We start from the raw sequence: 18,032 nt of genomic DNA, 5'->3' as shown, positions 1-18,032 counted from the left end.
ACGCTGGCGTTGGGGGCCCGGAGGATATTGTTAAATTATTGTTAACGCACACGAGGGGTTCCTTCCCTGCCCCGGCATGTGGGGCCGCGTTTCCTCGGTGGGCGAGAAGCGACCCCTCGCTCCCGGTGCCCTGGCGGCGTTGGCCAGGGAGGCTCGTTATTCCGTTATTAACGAAGATTGGGCTGCCCGGGTCACCGTGCGGTGCGAGGCTGCCCTGCCCGGGGGGTGGGTGCGGTGCCCTCCCTGGGGCACCCAGGATGTTATGAGCCCTGGGCCCAATTACTGAGTTAATTAGCGAGCTGGCCAGGCCCTGTCTGCCTGGGGAGTGACAGGCAGCTGCTCCTGCCCCATGTGACTGGGGAGAGGCTGCCCCCGTCCATGGCTTGGCCTCCCCCAGGCAGCAGCAGCTCCGGCTCCCGGGGAGGAGGGGCAGGGGCTGCTGCTCCATGGGGAGGAAGGGCAGCCCGCGGCCCCCCCAGGCCGAGGGGGGGTGCGGGCCCGCCCGCCCCTCCCTGCTGTGGGCCCTGCCCGAGGAGCTGCTGCTGCTCATCTGCTCCTACCTGGACGCGCAGGCCCTGGGCCGGCTGGGCCAGGTCTGCCGGCGGCTGCGCGCCTTCTCCGGCCGGGACCTGCTCTGGAGGCGCATAGCCCGCGGCTGCCTCAACTCCGGCTTCACGCAGCTCGGCGCCGACCTGTAAGCGCTCCCCGTCCCCGCCTCGCGGGCTCCCCGGGCCGGCCGCGGCGGGTGGGAAAGGCCGGGGAGGCCGCGGCCTAGCTGGTTGCCAGGGGCCGGCGCGGGGGCCGGCGTGGTCGCTAAGGCGCAGCGGGGGCTCCGCGGCCGTAAGGGGGCTATTCCCGAAGCGCGGCTGCGCCGGCCCGAGCCGCAGGGCCCGATCTGGAGGCCAGGGCGAGGGGGCTCCAGGCCCCTCGTCCCCTGCCCTGTCGGAGGGGATGGAGCCACTTACCCCCCCCCCCCGTGTGCAGCCTGAGCGTGGCCCTATGGGTGACTGGGGCCCCTCCATGGCTAACAGAGGTTAAAAAGCCATGGGGGGGGGAAGGAGTCATGTCAGTGCAGCCCCACCCTGTGCTAGGCGCTGTACAGACCAGTATGAAGACCCCATCCCTGCTATGAAATACATGTGTGTGTGTGTGTGTGTGTGCGTGCATCTATATACACCCATCCACACAGTCATCAATTCCCCATCCTCTCCCCCGAAACATGGTGGGCGTGAAAAACAGACCCTTCGTTTGCTGCTCCAGAAGGGGGGGGGGGGGGAAGCCGCACGTAGCCCAGGTAAGTAGGTTATCACGACTGACACACACACGTGAGCACAGACTTGCATCCAAAATAGTCGCGCTGGTGTCGGCCAGCTATCAGCCTTGCTCCCTGTGTGATGTCTGGTGATGTCCCACGCCGGCAGCGTTCATGGTTTTACAGTCACCTAAAAACAAAGACGGTTCATTCGACAGTGAAATTGACCATGCAGAATGCTGTCAAGTTAAACTTGCTCCAAACTGTTGTGGAAACAAGCTTTGTCCAAATCAAAGACCGCATTAAAATAATAATGCAGATAGCTCTTGAGTGCAGTTTGTAAGCTCTTTGAGGTATGGCCTGTTTCCCCCTCCCCCCCCATGTCTTTGTACAGTGCCTTGCACAGTGGGGCTTGTGTCTTGGTTGGCGCCCCTAGCGCTACTGTAATACAAATAAATAATAATAAAAACATATTCTAAAGAAATGTTTGAAACCCCAGCATTACAGCACGTCATATGTGAGCAAAAATTACACTGGCTACATATGAAGCAGAAAATAATTTTTTTGTCCGAACTGAAAGAAAGGTCAGGCTTGACAAAGCCCTGGCTGGGATGATTTAGTTGGGGATTGGTCCTGCTTTGAGCAGGGGGTTGGACTAGATGACCTCCTGGGTCCCTTGCAACCCTGATATTCTATGATTCTATGAAATGTAGAAAGTAACCAAAGTGCATTAATAGTAAATTGGACTTTTTTGAATTCCCTTGCTTTTAATAACCTAGATATAATTAGTAGCCAGTAAAGGCACTTTTGTTTACAACATACAAATCTTTGTGTCTCGCATGCTGCTCACTTCATCTCCTCTCCTATTGTCTGCCTACAAATTGTCTGTAAGGGCTCAATCTAGCTAACCTTTTACTTGTGCAAATGTTCCTTTGTAGTAAATAGGATTACTCATGTGCGTGAAGTTACTCAGGTTTATTTTTGGCTGGATAAGGCCTGTAAGGATAGGGAAGACAGGATCTACTGAGAAACCCACAAGAGAGATCTGAGTTTTTATTTTTATTATTAACTAGTCACTTGTGGCCATCACAGAAGAAATGGCTCTTTGGGACTCGTGTATTGTAGGACCCATTGGGGTTTATGGGTTATAAACTCTTCAGGGCAGGAACCTCATTTTCTTACTTGGATGTAAAGCTTGTAGCACATTTTAGGATTTGTCAACCGTTTCTGTGTGGAGCCCTATTCAGTGTGGCTTTGCATGGACACAAGTATCTGCCTACATGAAACAGCTTGCAGGATTGGAGCTTGGGTTGCTGAGGATCCAAACGTTGTTTGCTTCTTTAAAATCTATTAAGCTCCTTCTACAATGTATGAAACGCTGTCTTAAGCAGCCACATGACATTTACTTTTCTTGTATGCAGTGTTGTTGTAGCCATGTTGGTCCCAGGGTATTACAGAAACAAGATGGAGGAGGCAATATCTTTTATTGACCAACTTCTGTTGGCGAGAGAGAGACAAGCTTTCGAGCTGACACAGACCGGAAGAAGAGCTCTGTATAAGCTCGAAAGCTTGTCTCTCTCTCGCCAACAGAAGTTGGTCAATAAAAGATATTACCTCACTCACCTTGTCCCTCTAATTTACTTTCCTTATTACTTTTGGGACTCCAACAGATAGATAATAAACTTCTTTAAAAAACGTTTCCTACTGATCTGTATAAAAATGTTCCCGAATGAAAATATATCCAAACACCAACGGCTCAAACAAGAGCTTAGATTGTGGGAGGGGGCTAATGGGAGCTGTGGGAAGTTCCCACATATAGATTTTAAGATCAGAAGATAGGGTTGGGTCATCTAGCCTGACCTCCTGTATAACACAGACCATAGAATTAACGTCTCAGCCACGCTGAGTGTGATACAAACCTGTGTAGGAAAACCCAATTGGTGTTCAAGTCTAACACCTAACCCACTCAGCCATCACAGCCCAGGACTGCACTCTTTGCTCAGGCAATGCTCCCTTTGAAGTCAGCGGGAGTAAGAGCTGTGGGGCAGCTGTGCATTGTGGCTTCTGGAGTCTGTCTGCTCCGATATATTATTTTGTCTTCTGAGGAAATGAAGTTCTGTATTTTTTCATTAAGAATAAGGTGGTGCTGTGCCGCTCCGGCTGCAGGAGGGATCAGGTATACAGCAGAGCAGGTGCAACACAGTGGAATGTAGGCCAATAAACAGCTACAAAAAGCTTCAGTAAGTTTGCGGGGGATATGAGTGGAGGATGTTTGTAAGTGGGGGCAAGGGTGCTTGAACCTACATAAACTTCCAGGGTTTTGGTGTTCTCTTAGATGCACTTTGGACAATTTCTTTGATAATTCTGGGGCATCCTTTTAAAATGTCTCTTTAAATACCTCTGCATGATTAGTACTATTTCAATGCTGACAGTATGGTCAGTGCTGTATAAATGGACGCACAGTCCTGGTCCCAGGGAATTTACAGTCAGACATGGACAATACACCAGATCAGTGGTTTTCAGCCTGTGGTCCCCGGACTCATGGGGTCTGCAGACTATGTCTAAGATTTCCAAAAGGTCTTCCCCTCCATTTGACATTTTTTAGGGGTCTACAAATGAAAAAAGGTTGGAACCACTGCACCAGATGACACTACAAGCCGCTTATGCAGCAACCTCAAGGAGTATCAGGTGGCTAACCAGCAGGCTTGAAAAACATGGAACCTCAAGGACGGAGACACGGGATGGATCACTTGATGATTCCCTGGTCTGTACACTCCCTCTGGGGCACTTGGCATTGGGCACTGTCGGAGGACAGGATACTGGGCTAGATGGACCTTTGGTCTGACCTAGTCTGGACGCTCATCTGATCTTTACTCTTTGTTGAGGTAGATAAACTGAGTATCATGGCATGTGCTGTGTGTGGATCTGCTGGCTCTGCATGGAGATTAAAGATCTCATAGGACTTCTTGGGTGAGGATTATCCCAGTGTTCTTTGCCAAAAGCTCCACACCTCTGTACCCCAGCTGGTTGCCTCCCTTCTCCCCAGTGATGGTGTGTCAGTGTAGAGCTATCTCGTGAAGAGCTGTGGAGCGAAAGGGGTGATATAAATGTTCCATATAGCACTGCTGCACACAGGTGCCAAACTGGCACCTAAACTTTACTGATATTGGATTAACAGACCTTCCATGGCAGCTTTTTCCTCCCTGTCTATCCTCTGGTCTTTGTGTTTGTCTGGAAGCCGGAGACTTGGGGTGTAGGGATAAGTGTCTATACATAAGGAATGATGGTGGTTTTGGTATAGGTGGCTCACTGGTCACAAACTTAACTATTATAGAGTAGGTGCTTAAACTAAACCATTACAGGGTGAATGGAGTGGTGATGGAGACCAAAGATAGTTGGGCTGCCTTGTCTACCCCTCCCACTCTGGCTAATGCAAGATTATTCTCTGGAGATTTGCCAGTTTAGTTTTAAATTATATAAGTAATAGGGCTTTCGTCACTTTCTTTAGAGAAGCAATGGAAACATTGCCTAAAATTAAGGTTTTTGTTTTCAAGAAGTTTGCACAACTATGTTCACTAGGGAAAGAGAGCAAAGAATGCTGGTGCCCTACCAATAAATTTGTTGAACTGCACAGTTCTAGCAGAGATCTCAAACTGTTGCCCCCTGAAAGGTTAGCACAAGAAAAATGCTAGTGTGGAAGGTGTAAATTCTGTGCAAATTTTCTTTTTATGGTACAGAAGTCCCATTTGCTGTAGCTTTATGATTTATTACTTCTGCTGTTAAATAACTTGTTATAAGACATCTGATAACACTGTGTGTGGGATAGAGGTAAATTTGGGTCTGAAATATGGGATGTTCTCGGTAATTGATTGGGTTCCCCTCCCCCCCTTCGTTTTCTTAAAGGTACACCAACTTGAAAATGACACGTCTCTCAAAATTTGGTACCTTTATAACTGAAGATTTCTGTAATCTCAGAGAAACAAAGCTATTTTTGTTTTAGTTTGTATGTTTGATTGTGTTGTCAGTTTCACTATTGTCTGAACCTTTCATAGCGCAATGGGAAAGAGAGACGCTTCCACCCTCCACCCCCTTTTTAAAAAAAAAAAAAAAAAAAAGTGATTGTAAAACCATAACCATTGGCAGCAGGGTGAGGCAGTAACTGAAACTCCTTTGAATTCATTCTTTGAAATTGCCTAGATTTCAGGTTGACTGTGCCCATCATATTTGTATCTGGGCACATATTCAGCGACCCCCCCCTCCAAAAAACAAAACAAAACCCTGCTAAAGTGGTTCAGGCACATAGATTGGGTCCATTTCTTTTAATCTCAGACTTTAACTGTTTCACACAATCAGCTATTGGTGCTGAGTGGTGGTGTTAAAATGTAAGCAACATTTACAACCCCTCACTCACGGCGCCTCAGGTAAACACAGCTAATTAGGAGATGTGTGTTTAAGTGATGTTTCATATTCACTGTGTTGATTCAAGCACACACGTGAGGGAAGAGGAATGGATTTCCCTTGAACAATGTTCTTAATAAAATTATCCCTGGAAAAAATAGGAAAGAACGTCACTAATTCACATCCATTGTGTATTAAGGACTCTGGGGCCTGATTCAGGAAAGCACTTAGGAATGTGCATGAGTGCTTTGTTGGATCAGGCCCTTGGCGAATCAGCCGGCAAACAAACATTTAAAATTTTTTGCATTGCAGTGTACTTTGTTTTTTGACCTGTGTGGTTCTGGAATGTGACCCTGCCAACTCCGTAGGCAGAATTCCCATTGACCCACTGGGCAGGTTCTTTGTGGAGTGGCTGCAGGATGAGACCCAAAATTTATGATTGTATTTATATTTTATTTATATTACAGAAGTGCCTAGAGACCTCAGGCTCAAGTGGAAATAGTGGCCCCATTGTGGTGGCTGCTGTGCAAACCCAGTAAAAATACAGTCTAAAGAGCTTGCAGCCTAAGTGTCCAGGCTCCATGCACATACCGGGGTCTGCCCTGGCACAGTGCATTGCAGGATCAGGGCCTAGGTTAATGACCAGATGCACTAGCTGGATGCAGGACACTTCCTGGTTAAAAGTGTACGGTAGTGTATCATGTAAAAGTCCTGTCTTGATAACTCTCTTTGCAGCTGAACCTTAACTGAGAAGTGGTATGAAACCATTGTTTTGGGTGAGAATAATTATGATGTATTATGGTAGTGCCTAGAGATCCCAACCTCAATTGTGTCTGGTGCTGCACTGCACACAGTAAGAGACAGACCCTGCCCTAAAGCGCTTACAGTCTAAATAGATACAGCTTGTTTGCATCTTCTGTTTAGCCTATAAGCTCTTCAGAGTGGTAGGGGCGATGGAGGCTGAGGGAGTTGAAGCAACTTGCCCTCAGGACCACAGCTGGTCAGTGTCAGAGCCTGGACTAGAACCTGGGTCTCCACACCCCCATCGCGTGCCTAGCTACTTGACCTTATTTTCTCTCCAACTTATTAGCAAAGAACCAATTCTGAGGACCTTCTCTTATATTTAAAGAAAGGAAGAGAAAAGCAAAGTAACAAGTGGCATAAACTTATTTCCTCCTGGTTATGAAGGCATTTTAAAAGGCAAGTTCAAGATGTGGCCTACACAACTTGGCAGTGTGTGTTTTGTGATGTATAATAACGTTCTGCTGCGTATTTACCTCGTCCCCACTCCTCATTCCTGCCTTACCCATTAGGAGACTTCCCTTGTTCTCCAGTTTAGCATAATACAGGGGTTCTCAAACTGGGGGTCGGGACCCCTCAGGGGGTTGTAAGGTTATTACATGGGGGGGTTGCGAGCTGCCAGCCTCCACCCCAAACCCTGCTTCACCTGCAGCATTTATAATGGTGTTAAATATATAAACAAGTGTTTTCAATTTATAAAGGGGGTCGCAATCAGCTAGGGTGACCAGATGTCCCGATTTTATAGGGACAGTCCTGATTTTTGGGTCTTTTTCTTATATAGGCTCCTATAACCCTCCACTCCCGTCCCAATTTTTCACATTTGCTGTCTGGTCACCCTACAATCAGAGGCTTGCTCTGTGAAAGGGGTCACCAGTACAAAAGTTTGAGAACCACTGGCATAATAGATTTTTTTCACGGACATATTTATTGTCTTCAGCCATTTGCAAATATCGTGTTTAATAGTTTCTGTGAGTTAATAAAAAGTAGAGTTCACTTACATGTTTTCAAACAAACACACACCTGCAAGAGCAGGAAATGGCTGATCTGCGCAAGTGTAGAAATGCAAACTGCATTAATGACAGGAGGCATCTTCCTGAGGCATGCAGTGGAGGTGCAAAGCTTCTTTATCTCCCTTCAGACCCTGTAAAGCAGAAGTTTTAGAGTTCTTCTGGCTTTTAAGTCCAGTAAGGAAGCAGGCAGTAAAGTGAGACAGAATCTACAGAAAGGTTTACTGTCCACGGAGAGTACAGCAGATCTCTGCCACTCCTGTGAAGCCCAGAAGCATGGCATGCAGTTAATTGGCCACTGTGTGCTTGAAAACTCACGGTGGGCAGACAACGCTTCTTGTCATCTTCTCCCCCCTCCCTCTCAACACCTTTTAAACTTAGTAATGAACGATACACGGATCTGTCAGGATAGCTTTCAGGTCTGTAAATTAGTCCCACTAGTCTGGGGCACGTACTGAGATTGTTTCTGGTAAGATCTTGAGGCTGAAGTGAAAGAGGAACTTTTGTGTAGATCAGAGCTTAAAAAATATATCCAGCATCTACTAGCCCAGGGCTAAGCCTACTGATCAGAGTGAAAACACTTGTCTTGTTACACCCCTGCAGCTTAAAGACACTGTTTGTTCACTGTATCCAAGCGTAACCTATTGTATCTCAACTTTTTAAAATACATTTTTAAAAGAATGTACTTTAGTACTAGGGCTGGTTGACTAGCGGAAAATACCTTCACACGTTCACAGTAATTCTGTTAAGGCAGCTTCTCAAGAGGCTTTAAGCTCCTGTCAAAGGCAAAATCCTGCTGCAGCTTTAACTGTGAAGCCACGCTTTATGCCTCCATAATAGGGAACAGTTCTGCACGTGAAGAGAGATGGATCAAAGGACTGGACATGTTTCTCCTTATCCAGATTCAGTGATGCTTATTAAATAGCTGGCAGCTTTGAGCAAGGGTCTGTGTCTAGCACAAGGCCCTGATCCTGATCAAGGCCTCTGGACACGACCCTATTACGCATGTGATAATAAATGATAATAAATGATGGACATAGACATAGACACAGGAACTAGGGCGCTGGGGGGCTGCTGCACCCCCTGGGCGTGAAGTGGTTTCCATTATGTACAGGGTTTAGAGTTTGGTTCAGCACCCCCTCTATAAAAATTGTTCCAGCCCCCCCGGACATGGAGAGTAGCAGTAATAATATGTGGTGTCGTCTTGTCAGCATATGCCCTCTGTTCTGTTGCTCTTTGCTTGCCTTTTCTGCTGTGTTTACGTTGTCTCTAGGGCTCTCTTCCATTTCAGAATTGTCACCTTTCTTAGCTATTTGAACCACGTCAAATAGAAAAAAAGAAAACATCGTCCCAACCATAAGCTAAATGTGGGTCATGCGCTAAAGGGGGCTAGGTGGAATTCCTCTACTGCAGCAGTTCTCAAACTGGGGGTTGGGACCCCAGAGTGGGTCACGACCACATTTTAATGGGGTCGACCAGGACTGGCTTAGACTTGCCAGGGCCTGGGGCTGAAGCCCGAGCCCCACCATCCAGGGCCGGAGCGGAGGCGCGAGGGCTTCAGCCCTAGGCAGCAGGGTGCAGGTTACAGGCCCCCTGCTTGGGGCTGAAGCCCTTGAGCTTTGGCTTTGGCCCCCCACCTGGGGCAGTGGAGCTCGGGTGGGCTCAGGCTTTGGTCCCCTTTCCCCCCCCCCCCAGGGTCGTGTAGTAATTTTTGTTCTCAGAAAGGGATCGCAGAGCAATGAAGTTTGAGAATCTCTGCTCTACTGGCAGAGCTGTTTATATAGCAAGTAGATTTGTTGAGGACCAGCAATGGGGCAGCTAGTATGAATAGTTCTCCTCTCTTGGCTGTTTGTTTGTGGTCTGTGAGTTGGTGGGTCTCAGTCCAGTTCCTAGTGGACACGTGTTCAGATCTCACAAACAACAGACACCGTTGGCCCCCTTGTTAGCAGTCTCAGCTGAGAGGCCAAGGACTGAATGGGTCATAAAAAGTGAGCCTCCCTCTCCTTCCTATATGTGGTTCCTCCAAATTAGGTTTGAGGCTGATTGGTGATGGCCAGTGTAGGGAAACCTTCTGTTTATCTTCAGAATAGATACAGGATTTCCGTCAGTTGTGGCGCCTTTTGTCTTCTCTAAAAGAAAGAGAAATGTAGCCAGCTGCTTCTGCATCTTTGCGTACTGCACAAATGCAGATTGAAGTTGGTGACGAAAAACGGCCAGCACTTTTGGGAGTGTGCATAGTTACTGGGAGGGATAGTCCATGCTACTGGAAAAATAAAGCAAGAGGCCATCACATCTTCTGTAAGACAGTATCTGTTCTTGCAGGCACCATTGTTTCAGCTCATGCTGAAATTACACAAAGCAAGTAGGAATCTCCCAATAAAAGGCTGGAAGATCTTGCAGTTGCAGAAGTATCTTTCATGACTGCGGGAGACTGTGGTTATCGGGGATCACCAAACACTGCTAGAGGGGAAGCATTCGGAGGAAACTTATTCACTCTTGGCTGAGCGATATATATATATATTTTTTTTTTTGAGGGGGCCCAGGGCAGTCACTGCAGAGGGGTGGCCTGGGATCACCTGGGGCAGTGGTACTGAAGGGACTGACCCACTCGCTCACTTCAGCAGCTGGGAAGTATGGCCCATAAGGAATATTGTATTTCTTCTGGTAACTCTGCCAAGAAAGAGAGGAAATCCATAACTTGAGCAGAATATTTAAACTTTTTGTGGGGTGGGGGTGAGGTTGGAAGGGGGAAATGAAAATCTTTTATAGTGGGTTTGTCGAGATTGTTTTATCCTGGAAATGTAGTGGACGATAAGAAATGTTCGTTTTCTTTTTCTTGCAACCCAGCAACAAGCTCTTCTCTTTACACGGGACGTTCAGTTCTGTGCACACCTGATGGAGGACAGATCCTGCTGCAGTCAAATACTATAGAGCAAGCTTCAGAGTATTGGGAGTGGGTTCGTTAGTCTAGTTAGCTGCTGATAAAGACACCCAGGTGATGTGCGGTGTTTTATAAGTTGTAGTCGGTTCTCGTGGTTAGAAAGCATTGTAACCATCGTACCTTGGGCTGTAATTTCTTTAGAATTTACAAGTTAAAGTCTTGATTCTGCTTGTCTGATTTCACTGGCCCCGTCTTATGTACCCTTTTTATGCGTGTAGTCCCATTGTGCAGCTGGAAGTACTTGTGCAAGCCGAAGGACATAGGATCGGGCACGTAATTAATCTGACAATACAGTGGAGGTACACGAGACCTGATGAAGGTCCAAAGTCGTCATAGATCAAATCTTTCTGAAAACATTGCCCTTTGAAGGATTGGTTGATTATTCTTGAAGGGCTTCATAGCAGAAGGATGCTCTTAGAGAGGGTGCTAAATGAGGTGTCTTAATTTTTTTAAATTATGAAGAAATATCGTCCTTCAAACTTGTGTGTTTTTTAAAAAGAATTGAGAGCTGTGTTTAGTGAATTGTCCGGGTGCTCGCCTTAAACTATCCTTTGTTTTATAGACTCGTGCCTGCCAGCATTTGAGAGCTATTGCTGTCTAATCTTTGTTTTACAGGTGTTTGCAAAGATGGTACTTAAGAATGGTCAGACTGGGTCAGACCAATGGTCCTTGTAGCCCAGTATCCTGTCTTCCGACAGTGGCCAATGCCAGGTGCCCCAGAGGGAATGAACAGAGCAGAGAATCATTGAGTGATCCATCCCCTGTGGTTCACTTCCAGTTTCTGGCTGTCAAAGGCTTAAGGACACCCAGAGCATAGGGTTGCATCCCTGCCCATCTTGGCTAATAGCCATTGCTGGACCTGTCCTCCATGAACTTATCTAGTTCTTTTTTTGAACCCAGTTATAGTCTTGGCCTTCACAACATCCCTGGGCAACAGGATGACTGTGCGTTGTGTGAAGAAATACTTCCTTTTGTTTGTTTTCAACCTGCTCATTTCATTGGGTGACCCCTAGTTCTGGTGCTATGGCAAGGAGTAAATAACCAGAAGTACCTTTGTATCTAAGCGATGGGCTCCACTTCTAATTCTACCCCTGCCTTCGGTCCCCTGTGCTGCCGCTGTGTTTTGTGTAAACAGAAATGTTTCAGAAGTCACATAGATGGTCACTTTCCAGCTCCATTGAAATGCACTGGATCCAGGAGAGCTGTCTGGAGGGACAGTGGGACTAAATGGCAGATATTTTACTATTTAAGAAACAAAGCACGCTGGCCCTTCTACCGAGGGGATGATGCTAGGAGCAGAGGATGGCTTGCTACCAGGAGTCGCTGAAGTAGCTAGCAAGTAGCGTGGGTTGAGTAGAGGTCAGCTGTGGCAGGCACTAATTGCACATGACCCTTTCCTGCACAACCCCCCTTCCCATCCCAAGGTGATCTGGACTGATGTCCCCTGGCTAAGTGGGTGACCAGCCACATAAAACGGAAGATCCTTTTTGAGCCGTAATTGACCTTTTTGGAACCTTGCAAGCTAAATTCGGGCTTACTGCGTGCCAGCCAGGGGCACTCTGTGTGCGCGCTGTGTGGGAGGTGTCTGCTGGAGGCAGCACATGGGGGAAGTGTGGGTGTTAAATCATTGGCTGAGCGAGGGACTTGGAATCAGTACACGGGGGCGATTTTACCTGTGGGGAGGGAGGTGTTTCAGAATCATGAATGAATTGAATGTGGGCACAGAGCCCAAAATCTGTCTGGGAGAGTCTTAAGTGACGATGCGGCTGCTGTGCGGGACCTGACTTCTCAGCCTCTTAGATCAGAATGCAGAGCACTCTCTGGCCCTGCAAACTCTTTTAAACATGGAATTCCTCCTTGCACAGGCTGGTCTTGTTTTTTTGGCGTTGGGAAAACGAAAGGTGAACTGGGGAAGCTCTAAATTTCTTCTCTGGTCTGGCTTTACTGATCATAAACTTACATGCTGCAGAAGGTTTCCTGGGGTCGAAAAGCTGCGTGTGGGTGGGGGTGTTTAAAATGGGTCACATGCCCAGGAATGCAGTCATTTTAATGGTGGCTAAGTGCCGGAAAGCATAGACAAGGGGAGGGGGAGAGAGGAGAGAAAAATGAGCCCCAGGCTATGGAAAGAAGGCTGGGAAAAAGAGTATCTGGCCAGGCCCCGGGGCCAGGTTAGAGATTCCTACACGCATTAACAGCCACAGGAGATGTTTATTTACAGGGGGCTAATCTTTTCTGGGTGCTCTGTCATTTTAAAAACAATATCAGTTCTTGGGAACAGGACTGGAGGGCACCTTGGAGATAGGTGGGAGAGGTTACAGAAATCTGGGGGCACCTGCTCTTGTCTGTTAAGATTCCTTCCTTCCTCTTGCATCCAATGTTGCCCGTAACTGTCTGCCACTGAGAAATGCAAATGCCATTTACTTAAAAGGAAAACTCCAGCGTATTCTGATCGCTACCTCAGACTGCAGAGAGACTTTAAAAGTTTGTCTTCATTCTTCCATTTTCTTAATGCTTCCCCCCACCAGGAGCTCCAGGACACAGGGAAAGTGACTTAGCATTTAAACACAGGAGAGTGATGGGATTTTAAAGTTGGTGTAAAGTCAGATCTGTTGGTAGATCCAAATGTGGATCATGAAATCAAATGGTAGCAAAGTCTCACAAAAGTGACTAGTGTTTTTGTTTGTTTGTTTTGGGATGCCCAATTTGAGACCCACTCAAAGGGGCCAGATTTTCAGAAAGATCCTAGCACCCCGTCTCTGATAATCAGTCCCTTTTAAGGTGTCTCAATTTGGGCATACGGGAACGCCGAGGCATCCAAAGGCCCTTGCCACTTGTGAAAATCCTACCATGTTGCTTTGCAGCTCCACTGGCTTTCTCATGCATTTAAATGCGGAGTGCTGCTGTTGTCAGGATGGCGGCTTCTTGGTAACTAGTCTTTAATATGTTTGGCACCTTTTTTCAGTTCTCTGCAAAAAAAGAGGGATTGGAATCTTTTCTTTGTTTCTTAAGATTCTCCTAGCGTTTCCTTAGTGGTGTAATTACCAGCAAGATGGGATGCAAGGGGACAGTAAAGAACAAAAGAAGGCCAGAATCTTAAAAGAAGAGTGGCTGTCCCTTGGAATTCTGTAATACCCTTGGAATTCTGTAATACCCTGAGTCTAGGCCAGCAAGGTGTACAAATGCATCATGGCTGTGCCATCAACCATGGCATTCAGGCTAATATTCCTGCAGTACCATGTGTTCTGTTACGGTTCGTTATTGTCAGAGAAGTGACTATCTAAAAATGACACCTCTGCTCCCAATGTCTTCTGAGTTCTCTCTGCTGGCTTCCATGGCAGGAGAGGGAGAGGTTAGGTGTGCAAAGTGAGTCTGGCTAAGGTGTTCTTTTCTGCCTTGCACTTAGGAGGATTTTAGCTAAATTCCAATTGCTGAATCTTTCTCGTTGGTGACATCAGTGGCAGAGTTCGTTTTGAGTTTGTGCTGCTGGTAGAGAGAGGAATCATCTCATAGGCAGACCATTTAGATCTTCTAGACTCATGGAGAGAGAGGAAATTTGGTATTCCAGGAGGCGCTACTTATGCCTTTGCAGAATATTTCGTAACTTTAAAGATGTCAGTGCGTACTTAATAAATCCATCCTTGGGTTCTAACTTGACCTTTTTCCCTTTGGATGGAAACTTTGCGTGGGAGGTAGTTTTGCCTCTCCTTGAGGGACATGTGCCCAATTGCTGTTTGCTTAGTATTAATAACAGTACATTAGTTCTCACTTCAAAGGGGAAATGGACCAAAAGGGCTGTGATTGAGAGTGTTTTTTCCCTCCTATATCTTAGGGACCTTGTTTTTGTAAGGGAAACCTGGGAGTCTGTGAGCCCCTGAAATTGTCTCACCTCAATACTGTGAAGTCTGGAAAGTCCCACCTTAAGGATACTAAAGGCATCCTTAAGTATCAGGGGGTAGCCGTGTTAGTCTGTATCCACAAAAACCACAAGGAGTCCGGCGGCACCTTAAAGACTAACAGATTTAATTGGGCATAAGCTTTCGTGGGTAAAAAACCCACTTCTTCAGATGTAACATCTTTGATAAAGGCGTCCTTGTTGTTTTTAAAATGCACTTCATAGACTCCTAGGTTCTAAGGTCAGAAGGGACCATTGTGATCATCTGGTCTGACCTCCTGTCTAGCACAGGCCAGAGACCTGCCCCACAATAATTCCTATAGCAGAGCTTGTAGAAAAAACATCCAATCTTGTTTTAAAAAAATGTCTGTGATGGAGAATCCACCACAACCCTTGGTAAGTTGTTCCAGTTGTTAATTACCCTCAGTGCTGAAATCATTTGCACCTTACTTCTAGCTTGAATTTATCTAGCTTCAACCTCTAGGCACTAGATCATGTTATATACTTTTCTCTGCTAGACTGAAGAGCCCTCTATCAAATTACTGTTCCCCATGTAGATACTTACAGACCGTGATCAGGTCACCCCTCAACCTTCTCTTTGTTAAGCTAAATAGATCCTTGAGCCTCTCACTATAGGGCATGTTTTCCAATCCTTAATCTTACTTGTGGCTTTTCTCTGAGCACTCTCCAATTTTTCAAGATCCTCTTGAAGTGTGGACACAGTATTCCAGTAGCAATCTGCCCACTGCCAATTACAGCGGCAAAAGAACTCTCTTCTACAACTGAAGATTCCCCTGTTTATGTATCCAAGGGCATGTTAGCCCCTTCGACCACAGCGTTGCACTGGGAATTTGTGGGCAGCTGATTATCCATCATAGCCCCCAAGTCTTTTTTCAGAGTCACTGCTTCTCAGGATAGAGTCCTCCATGCTGGAAGTATGACCTGCATTCTTTGTTCCTAGATGTATGACTTTACATTTGGTTATATTAAAATGTGTATTGTTTGCTTGTGCCCAGTTTACCAAGCAATCTAGGTTTCTCTTTATCAGTCACCGGTCCTCTTCATCATTAACCACTCCTCCAATCTTTGTCATCTACAAACTTTACCAGTAATGATTTTGTTTTCTACCAGGTCACTGATAAAAATGTTAAACAGTGTAGGGCCAAGAACCGCTCCCTGCAAGACCCCACTAGAAACACAACTGCTTGATGATGATTTCCTGTTTGCAAAAAGGCAGATGAAATTGAATGTTGATAAATGCAAAGTAATGCACATTGGAAAATATAATCCCAACTATACATATAAAATGATGGGGTCTAAATTAGCTGTTACCACTCAAGAAAGAGATTTTGGAGTCATTGTGGATAGTTCTCTGAAAACATCCACTCAATGTGCAGCGACAGTCAAAAAAGCGAACAGAATGTGGGCAATCATTAAGAAAGGGATAAACCATAAGACTGAAAATATCTTATTGCGTCTATATAAATCCATGATACATGCACATCTTGAATACTGTGTGCAGATCTGGTCACCCCATCTCAAAAAAGATATACTGTAATTGGAAAAGGTACAGAAAAGGGCAACAAAAATGATGAGGGGTATGGAACAGCTTCCATAGGAGGAGAGATTAATAAGACTGGGACTTTTCAGCTTGGAAAAGAGACAACTGGGGGGGGATATGATTGAGGTCTGTAAAATCATGACTGGTGTGAAGAAAGTAAATCAGGAAGTGTTATTTACTCCTTCTCCTAACACAAGAACCAGGGTCCACCAAATTAAATAAATAGGCAGCAGGTTTTAAAACAAAGAAAAGGAAGTATTTTTTCACACAACGCACAGTCAACCTGTGGAACTCTTTGCCAGAGGATGTTGTCGAGGCCAAGTCTATAACAGGGTTCAAAAAAGAACTAGATACATTCATGAAGGATGGGTCCATTAATGGCTATTAGCCAGGATGGGCAGGATGGCCATGCTCTGAAGTTTCCCTAGCTTCTGTTCGCCAGAAGCTGGGAATGGCTCACTTGATGATTCCCTGTTCTGATGATTTCCTGTTCTGTTCATTCCCTCTGGGGCACCTGGCATCCTGTTGGAAGACAGGATACTGGGCTAGATGGACCATTGGTCTGACCCAATCTGGCCATTCTTATGCAAGTACATTTTGAGACATATTTGGAGACTTTGTAGCAAGGTTGCTATGGAGCAGGCTGGAGGTGCACCTGCGGAGCTGTTTGGGGAAGCCACAGAGTGCACTAGCAGGGGATATTATGAATCAGGATAGAGGTGCACTGGCAGAGCTTGGGAATGGGGAGGGTGTTGTGACTTTGGGACTGGAACGACAGGTGGTGCAGCTGGTCACAATGGGGGTGCATCTGTGCCCATTCCGTAGTGTTTGCTGGCGTTGTCTCCGCTCCCCTGCTCACTTTCATGGGAACTAAAAACAAAGCAAACAACCCCTCTGAATTCACCTAAATAAATAACTGCCATATACACAGTGCTGTAACCTCTCTCCTGTTTGGAGGGTCCTTGCACACGAATCCAGGACTGGAATGCACAGAGCAAGGGAGAGAGCATTCCTGCACCATTGTTTCTCATGGCCTTGCACATACCTGGTTAAACAGCTCCTTTTTTCTGGGGGACGAAAGCTAGAAGAAGCTATGCAAAGTTTAAGTGCTGCCTGCGCTGGTTTTCCCTGGAGAGGGTGAAGGGCAGGGCTAATTGGATCCCGCCTCTGCTTTCTCTCTAGGAGGCTGCAAAGTTTCTTCTTCTTCTCCTTATCGGTCCAGCAGACACTAAATTTAGATCCAAGGCACTCTGTTGATGATGGTAGTTAAAATAAATCCTCCTTGGTCTGGGCAAACCACCTTTCCTCCTTTCAGATGGCTTGCAGGTCGCGGTCCACGGGCTGCTCGGGGAAGTGAAACTTCTTGCCATCTTCGCTCTCCTTGGTGGGACGACTGTAAAAGTTGAGAACTAGGCATGTGCTCGTGTCTGTGTGTGTGGATTAGCCTAGGGAAATCATGCCTGGAGCTGGGAATAAAGCCGTAACTGTGACAGTGTCCTAGAAAGTAGAAATAGCAAAGACCGGTCAGGAGACCGTGCAAGATAGTTCTCGAGAGTGTTTTCTAATGCTTTGTGAATGCGGAATCGGGCCCTTTCTCTCATCTGTGCGTGCGCTTCTTGGAGTAGAGAGAAGCGGGATAGCTTCCCATCCAGTGTTTGGAGAAGACATTAGAAGTGGTTTCTGTGGCCGTTTGGCAGCTTGCGGATCTATTGCAGGGAGAGCAGTTGGGATGAGTGAGATGGGGACCGCTCAAATGAATCGTTGCGATTAAACTAAATATTAACGAACGTTGCCCTTCTTCAGGCTATGTCTACGTGTAAAATGCGACAGTGGCACAGTTGCAGGGCTGCCGCGTTTGTGTCGACGCTCACTACAACGATAGGCGTGATTCTCCCATTGCTGTAGTTAATCCACCTCCCCGAAAGGTGGTGGCTAATTCTTCCGTCAACCTAGCGCTGTCTGCACCGGGGTTTAGGTGGGCATAGCTCGGGCTTTTAGGCAGGCGGATTTTTCACACCTGTGAGAGATGTAGCTATGCTGATGTAAGTTTCCAGTATAGACCAGCCCTCAGTGCCAAGGGGACCGTTAGGAAGGACATGTAAGTAAGGGAAAGGAGAGCAGAGGTGTAGACAGGGCGTAGTTGTGCAGGACGTGGATGGTGTGGACAAGAAATCCAACCT

General features: G+C 46.6%; 1 protein-coding gene across 2 annotated transcripts in view; it reads left to right on the top strand.

The window, feature by feature from the left end:
- Positions 1-352: 352 nt before the first annotated feature.
- FBXW4 (F-box and WD repeat domain containing 4) overlaps positions 353-18,032 on the top strand; it is an 88,591-nt gene continuing 70,911 nt past the window's right edge. The window contains exon 1 of one of the 2 annotated variants that reach the window (XM_034776229.1): positions 353-694. In XM_034776229.1, coding sequence (XP_034632120.1) covers positions 447-694 — 248 coding nt within the window. In that variant the 5' untranslated portion in view covers positions 353-446. The remainder of the gene's footprint in view (positions 695-18,032) is intronic. The other variant, XM_034776230.1, reaches the window with a different exon arrangement.

Source organism: Trachemys scripta, chromosome 7 (genome assembly GCF_013100865.1).
Source record: "Trachemys scripta elegans isolate TJP31775 chromosome 7, CAS_Tse_1.0, whole genome shotgun sequence".
Taxonomy (NCBI): Eukaryota; Metazoa; Chordata; order Testudines; family Emydidae; genus Trachemys; species Trachemys scripta.
Note: the sequence above shows the minus strand (reverse complement) of the source record. Positions and strands in the feature narration are given on the sequence as shown.